An 8220-nucleotide genomic window follows, 5' to 3' on the forward strand; every position below is an offset into this window, starting at 1 on the left:
CTCCCCCAGCTTCACTTGGAGCACTCAACTGCATCTCCTGTGTCTCCTCCCTCTGACACTCGCTCGCGCTCCACCGACTCACTCACTGACTCTCACTCTCACTCTCACTCTCACTCACTCACTCACTCACCCACCCACCCACTCACTCACTCTACTCACCGGACATAAAGGCCCGCAGATAGGAACAGTACTATTATATATGCATGGTGGTGACAGCCGGCAACGATATATCGGAGTCAAGGGAATGGGAGGAGGTAGGAGGAGGCAGGTCGGGGAGTGTAGAAGAAACAGTAGAAGCAGAAGAGAGGTTCTTTCAACACAAATCAAAAAATCAAAAGAATCAAAAACATGCGATGCCCGAAAATAGCAGTTGCAAATAATACAAAACAAAAAATATGGCAAACGCCTAACCCAGGCCATGACCAAATATTGCGATACATCCGGTCACAACTCCATAATCATAATCATACATGGTCCGTCGCAACGTTCGCAACTGTCTCAACGTTCACCATCATCCATGTCATCATCATCATCATCTATCATCGTCGTCGCCGTCGTCGTCGCGTCCGGCGGCGGCGCGTGCATTCATCATAAACTGCGTTACCGTCTACAGACTGTACACGAAGCAGCACTTGCCCTCTAGCCACCTAATTCTAACGAGCGTGCTGTAATAAACAGAGCTCCCCTCACGTAGTCGCGCAATATTAGTTACCCCCATAAAGCGCGTGGACACACCGCGGTGATGCGCTTGTGCGTGCTGTCGATATATATAATATCATGCAGCCAAGCTTCTGATTCGGCCCACAACACACCACACTGACGCGCACAAATCGCCAAGCATGTTTGCTCACTCCGCCACCACGGAGGATATAACACATACCTGCCGCATACAACCTTCGAACATTGCTAGGTTGCTGACAGCTGGTACAATGGACACACAGCTCATATATTATATATATATATATATATACATACATATATGTGTATATACATATAACATACAGCACACGTATTATGTATGTATATGCCCGCTGCTGCGGACGACCTGCTACTATGTGCCACTACCATTCTAGCGTGCGCACCCACGCACACATACATATGTGTACTGCTCAACATAGTATACCAGCAGTAGCATAGTAGCAGTAGCAGCCAGCCAACAGCCAGCAGCCAGCACAACAAACAGCAGTGGCAACAGCTAGCACGATAGCACGCCTGCCAGCGGCAGCAGAAGAGACGAGTGCAGCAGCTAGCAGCCGCCAGCCAAAAAATTGCAAATCAAGGCAAAACATAAAAGACGCTTAACACCTGTACACAACCAATCGATGCTTCAAAACACGATTATGAAATTACCCTGCTATGTTTGTGTGTGTGCTGTGTAGACCACATAATTAACACGGTCTGCTGTTCTATGCCGCGTTAAACGCAACACACACGCGATCGTTACACACCAGCACACACACACACACACAACACACACACACACAACACACACACATACAATAGAACCTCACCTCAGCAAACGCATACACGCATGCACGGCCAGTGTAGCAGGGCCGCTCTCTGCTTTAAACATGCAGGTCAAGCTCCCCCCCCTCCTCCTCGTCACCTCCCATCCTTTCATGGCTCTCCTTTCACCTCCCATTCTTATCCTTCTCCTTGTTATCTAACATATCTATCCTTCTCCTATCACCACCACCCTCTATCCTTCTCTTGTCATCTCCCGCCTGTCAATCTTTCTCTTGTGTACCGCTCAACCCTCATCTTCTTCTGTTACCCACCCCCCTTCTATCCTTCTCTTGGTCATCTCCACCTTCATCTTTCTCTTGTTAATCTCCCACTGGTCAATCTTTCTCTTGTTACCTTCAACCCTCTATGCTTCTTCTGTTACCACCCCCTCTATCCTTCTCTTGTCATCTCCAGCCTTCAATCGTCTCTTGTTAATCTCCCACTACAAGACTTTCTCCTTGTTTAACCGTCAACACCTCTATGCTTTCTTCTGTTTCCTCCCGAAACTTCTCTTCTTCTTCTCATCACGGAGAGGAGGGAGGGTATGTCGTGGGTGGGCGGTAGGAGGGGGGACAGATTTCGGTCAGCGCTCTGTGACGGATGCAGCAATTAACTCTGTACAACGACGGTGACCTCGCCCCGCCGCCCGACCCTGCGCACACACAGAAGACCGTGGCAGGACGCCAGCAGTAAACAGCAGTAGTAGAGCAGTAGATCAGCAGCCCAGCAAGGCCAGAGTAGCGAAGAAGCAGTAGCCATAGCAGCAGCGAAGCAGCAGTAGCATCGCAGCAGCCAAGCAGCAGTAGCCCACAGCAGCACGCACAGCAGCCAGCTTAGCAGCAGCAGTAGACACCACCACCACCAAGCCACCAGCAGCACGTAGCAGCAGCCACCACCACCACCACCGAGCCAGCAGGCACCACCACACCAAGCAGAGCAGCCACACCACCACCAAGCAGCAGCAGCAGCACCACCACCACCACCACACCAGCAGCCCAGCCACCCCACCCACCAGCAGACAGCCAGCAGCAGACAATTATAAAGCGCCCGAAAACGAAAGCTACAGTCAATATTTGCCACTGCACGGCCGAACTGACCCCCCTCTCGTCATTCAGCACACCGAGAGGAGTAGCCAGAGTGATTGACCCGACTGCACAAGCAGGAGAGGCAAGGGAGGATGGGCTATGACTTACACACGCACACACACGCGCTGTTCAGAACAGACAGGCCCGCGCGCCCCGAATAATACAACCTGCCAGACGTGATAAAAAACCATTACCTGAGTTGCGACGAAACCCCGCCACACAATATCGCTCTCTTTTATTTCACCTACGATTTTGTTTTTCTACAAAAAAGTGAAATATCGTATTACACGAGAAAACCGACGACGAGAGCTACGCTTTAATTACGCTGTGTCGGCGCGAACGCGAGTATAAACTTGTAGAATATCGGAGCAGCCCTCGGCGGTCCCGGCGGCGATGCGTCTACCCCCCCCCCGCCGGCGTCAGCCCCCGAGGGGCGCCCTCTCAGCGCACTAGTGTGAGAGACACACGCCTTGTCAAAATGCATTTATGATACACAGATACCTTGAGTTGGTAAAAGGATATCATGAATGATACGCCATAATACACACGACACACACACACACGCACGTGGAGACGAAAAAAACCCCTTCATATAAAATCACCACACACTTTCCTGTTACACATCGCTCGCGCGGAACACAAACCCACAGCGCTGCCTATGTACAGCGGCTCGACGGGCGCCTGTATCCGTCGCGCAGGGGGCGAGGGTCGCTGGCCGTCGCGCGAGAACCTCGCGGAATCTCCTCCCCTTCATCCGGTCTCTCCATCCGGGAAATCCTGCGGACGTGGCGCGCCACCACCTTAGCTCCGTCGTTCCACGGAATCGCCAATCGACCAGCGTTTCCGGCTCCCCGATGCGCTGAGTGCTGTTCACTTGTCCGCGTCTCCGCTCGCCTCGCCTCTGCCATCGCGGCGGAACGGGTCGACGACGGCCGAGCGCAAAACGCGGCCGCCAGGAGCCAGCACGAGCCTCTCCCTCTCTCCGACGCAGACTCCCCCCCGCCGTCGTTATCTCTCGCAGCGAATAACAGCTCGCACGACTCCCACGCCACCCGCGCACGAACCGGCTGTCCGCCGCAGAGCGCACCAACGCGTTCCAAACAACAGCGAGCATCCTACGCGGCCGACGGCTATGGCCACCAGCGGGCGTCGCATCCGCTCTCGACGTCGCCTCGTAAAAAAACAATGCTGGCCATCTCTCTCGAACGAGGATCTCGCTTCCTCGCCGGCATCCGCTGTCGCTCGCGACCTCGCGGGTCGCGCAGACGCCCGGCGCCCCCTACGTCACGACCACCACCTCCTCTTCGCCGACGCTCACCCCCTCTCTCCCATGCTGGTCTCGCCCCTGCGTGACGATGGAGCCGACGCAAGCGCCGCTCGTCTCGCGCTAGCGTAGCAACTGTGTGTGTCGCAGTCTCTCTCTCTCGCGCGCACCGCGTGAGAGCAGCGGCAGCGCGGCACCTGCGGCAGCGCGCTGCCTGCCGCCTACACGATCTGTCTGCCATCTGCCACGTCTGGTCCGGCCGCGACCGACAACGGCGCGCATCAGCGGCTGGCTTGCCCTCGCGACGGATCCGCACGACAGCGTTCCTGATGTGACGCGGGGAGGAGGAGGAGCATGTTCTGCTGGAGGAGGGCGAAAATCGTTCCTCTACGCACTGGGTGGGAGACGCAGCCTCAGGCGTCCCATGGTCCAGCATTCTCCAGAGTGGTTGATGACCCGCTCAGACCCTCGGTAGCACAGCCGAGCGGAAGACACGTTAATAATAAATCACATATAATATATACTATATATTATATAAACAGAGTGTTGATCAGACCCGCTCAGACCCTGCGTAGCAGCCGAGCGAGGAAGATACGTTATAACTAATCACATATATATATAATATAACATATACTAACAGGAGCGTTTATGACCGGCCTCCAGACCCTGGTAGCAACGCGAGCCGAGAGATACGTTAATAAAATCATATATAATATATATATATAACATATATAACAGAGTGTTGATGACCCGCTCCAGACCCTGGTAGCAAGCGAGCGAGAAGATACGTTAATAATAAATCATATATATATTATTATATATATATAATACATATAAGTATATATAATATATAATATAATAATATATATCAGAGTGTTGAGACCCACTCCAGACCATATAATAAGTTTTAACATAATAACAGTCCTCTCACACACAGATTTTCTCACGTGTACATAGTGCATAGAGGGGCTGGTCTACAGAGAAAGTCAAACGTTGATGACGTAACAGATGATTTCCTCTCTGACAGCAGGCTCCCCGGGGGAGGCATGTAGACAACTCACCGGATGATGCAGCCAGTGGTCGTGGGTCTGCGGACGCAGCTTCTTGTGTACTACAACGTCCTGCATGTCCTCTAGGTCGAGATGCAGGCCTATGTCCTCCTCAAACGGCAGCTTGTAGTCGCCCACCGGACCTACGACAATATACAGAATATAGACATACAAGCAGGGCAGGCAGGCAGGCTAGGCAGGTAGGCAGTAGAACGGCAGGCAGGTAGGCAGGACGGTAGGTAGAGAAAGGCAGGCAGACAGGTAGGTAGGTAGAAAGGCAGGCAGGCAAGCAGGTAGGTAGGAGAAAGGCAGCAGGCAGGCAGCAGGCCGGCAGGCCCAGGCAGGAGGCAGGCAGCAGGCAGGCATGGCAGGCAGGCAGCGCAGGCAGGCAGGCAGGCAGGCAGGCAGGAAAAGCCGAGAAGGAAATTTCTGGAAGCCACCAAGCTAAACAAATAAATAACAATAATGATAAATAACACATTTAACCAAAACAATGGGTTAAAACGATCGCGGCAACGAGACAGAGACACAACAGCAAACACCGCCGCCGCCGCGGCGCATACGTTGCCTCATACGTCGTGTTTTATTGCCACGACTGTTTTAACCCTTTATTTTCCTCTTCCCCTCCATTGCAGCTCGGCGTTATCGCGATCGAGACACTCACCGTCGGAGGAGGAGCAGCGGGACACCAGCTCCCACAGCACGAGTCCGCACGCGTACATGTCTATCTTGAGGAAGGCGTCGCGCTGGAAGTTGATAGCTCCTTCCAGCACCTCCGGAGCCATGTAGCGTCTTGTACCGACCTGCGTGCGCGGACACACGTACATGTCACTATGTCTACTTACTACAGTAACCAATACACTACGTTTTCTAGCATGCGTGCGCAGACACACGTGCACCAGAGATGCCAACACATATTTGAAGCAATCTGTAGTTTCTGGCCATCAAATTAGTAGTTCGAGGGTCACGTAGTGATTCTGAGATGCAATTTCCTGCATTCTGAGGGTCAAAAATGACAATAAATTGACAAAAAATAACAATAATTGTCACAAAAAAAATTTGTTTTCCTATTACAGTGAAATTCGTAGTTTGATACAAACTGGTCATAGTGGTGCAAAAGGAATAGAAATTCGTATAAAATATGGATAAATCGGATAGTGGTTGGCATCTCTGCGTACACTCACTCACACACGTTATTCACATAACTACACAGCGAATTATGTTCGATAACATCAAACCGAATACTCACTAGTACGTCTACTTACAACAGTACTTAACCAATACGTTACATTTTCCAGAAACACGTCGCACCCAGCCACACCCATTATTCACAGCGAAAGTGTTTGATATCCGAATACTCAATTACTTCCACTTACTACAGTAACCAATATACTACGATTTACTGGCCGCCAAATCACGGCCACCGATGATAACACGACCCATCTTGCGGACCGCCCCTTCCCGACCCTCACTCGCTAACGACCCTCGTTCGTTAACGATGCGCGTGAAGCCCTCTGCTTCCTCCCCGTACCTGACAGTGCACATCGCCGGTGACAGAAACACGACCCATCTCACGGACTGACCCCCCCCTCTCCCCGACCCTCGCTAACGACCCTCGCTAACGACGCACGTGAAGCCCTCTGCTTCCTCCCCGTACCTGACAGTGCACATCGCCGGTGACAGCAACACGACCCATCTCACGGACTGACCCCCCCCTCTCCCCGACCCTCGCTAACGACCCTCGCTAACGACGCATAAAGTAAGAGAGAAGCACTGGTTTAATCTGAAGACATGCATGGTTAAACGAGTGCAACGCAGACGATAAGCATGTTCATGTTAAGACGCGGCGTGGGTTAAACCCCGTGGCAACCAGTTAGAGAGAAGCACTGGTTCTGTAAGACATGGGGCCATGGTTAAACACTGCAACAAGTAGAGATACGCACTGGTTAATGAAAGAGCACGCACAAGCGACAAATGAACGCAGCAGACAGTGCCGCGCGCGTGTGACAGACACGTCAGATGCATAAAAGGGAAAGCGCTCGTTCCCATCTAACGAGTGTCGAAAGAGCGTTCGCATCAGTCCCGGCACTTCGGCGGGGTGTACATTAGCGGAGTTTCTTTCGCGGTCTCCGCTCTCCGGCGACAGCGCCCTGCAGGGGGGGGCCGCAGTCGCTCACCGCGTGCGCAACTCACTGCATGAACTCGGGGTGGGAGCGCGGCGCGATGGAATTGCAATCTGTAAATGTAATCGCATTATTCAAATACGGCGCCGCGAGTTGGCAGGTAAGCCGTCGCGGTGTAAACGCATGGACATCGACGAGCACTCTGGCTACCGCTAGGCCCGACGATCGAACGTGGCGGCGGCGGCTACCGGCAAACAGCCGGCTCGACCGCAGTCGACAGCGAGCACGACCATTCGTCGTTAATCTGCGTCCAATGCGGGTTTTTACGTGTTTAGCACGTTCTGGCACGGCGTGCGTCAGACGATGCAGTGCGCAAGCAAGTCCTCGAAATTGCGATGCCGCGACGAACGTCGCACGTTGTAAATACGATTGGCAAGTCAAAAATATAAAATTACCGTATAATAAGATTACAATACATTTAAAAGCAGACGGAGATAATCGAGTTACAAAAGAACCACGGCGGTAGGGGGCGCGCTGTTCAGGACCGCTATTGCCGACGACGCAGACGTGCGATCGGCGCCCTATGCCGACGATGTCGAAGTTTAGCGGCGCACCCCTACCGTCCAGCACGGACACTGCACCGGTCTGCACTCTGCGCGCGGCGGCGTGGTGTGCCAGCATCCTGCTTGAGGACCATCGATTCCCTTGCTCGTGTTTGTACCAGACGGCTGATAGCAGTGTGCGGGCGGAGTTCGAGGTCTCTCCTGCGTGCACGCGAGCACGCAGGCTGTCGTTGCTGCGAGCACAGTCGTACGCGAGGTGCAAGCATCCAGAACGCTCAATTGTCGCGCCCGGACCATGCTCACTGTGTTGAGAGAGAGAGAAGAGATTGTGTGAGAGAGAGAGAGAGACAGAGATGGTGTGAGAGAATCAGTGATACAACGGTACAATTCTGCAGACATAACCTACAAACTGCATGCAAAGCGCCTAGACTGTTACACTTGGGTTCTCCACCATGTTCTGCGAGGGTAGAGAGATAATGAGAGAGCAACGTGTATGAATCACTGCATCAACCTGATTAGTAACCTTAGGCCCCGGCTGAAGTACAGGTGTTGTTACAAGTCAAACCTTAACCTCTCTTATTCCTGATTCTCTCAGGCCCAATCCCTCCTCTTAATTCTCGCTCAATCGCA

At 52.8% G+C, this 8220-nt stretch overlaps 1 protein-coding gene across 1 annotated transcript in view; it reads right to left on the reverse strand.

Moving 5' to 3' along the window:
* The window catches only part of LOC106813889 (activin receptor type-2A-like), a 38507-nt gene that overhangs the window by 4909 nt on the left and 25378 nt on the right, over window positions 1–8220 (reverse strand). Inside the window, 2 exon segments of the mRNA XM_014818134.1 lie at window positions 4917–5047; window positions 5569–5707. Of these exon segments, the coding sequence (XP_014673620.1) occupies window positions 4917–5047; window positions 5569–5707 (270 nt within the window).

This window comes from Priapulus caudatus, unplaced genomic scaffold (genome assembly GCF_000485595.1).
Source record: "Priapulus caudatus unplaced genomic scaffold, Priapulus_caudatus-5.0.1 Scaffold840, whole genome shotgun sequence".
NCBI lineage: Eukaryota > Metazoa > Priapulida > Priapulimorpha > Priapulimorphida > Priapulidae > Priapulus > Priapulus caudatus.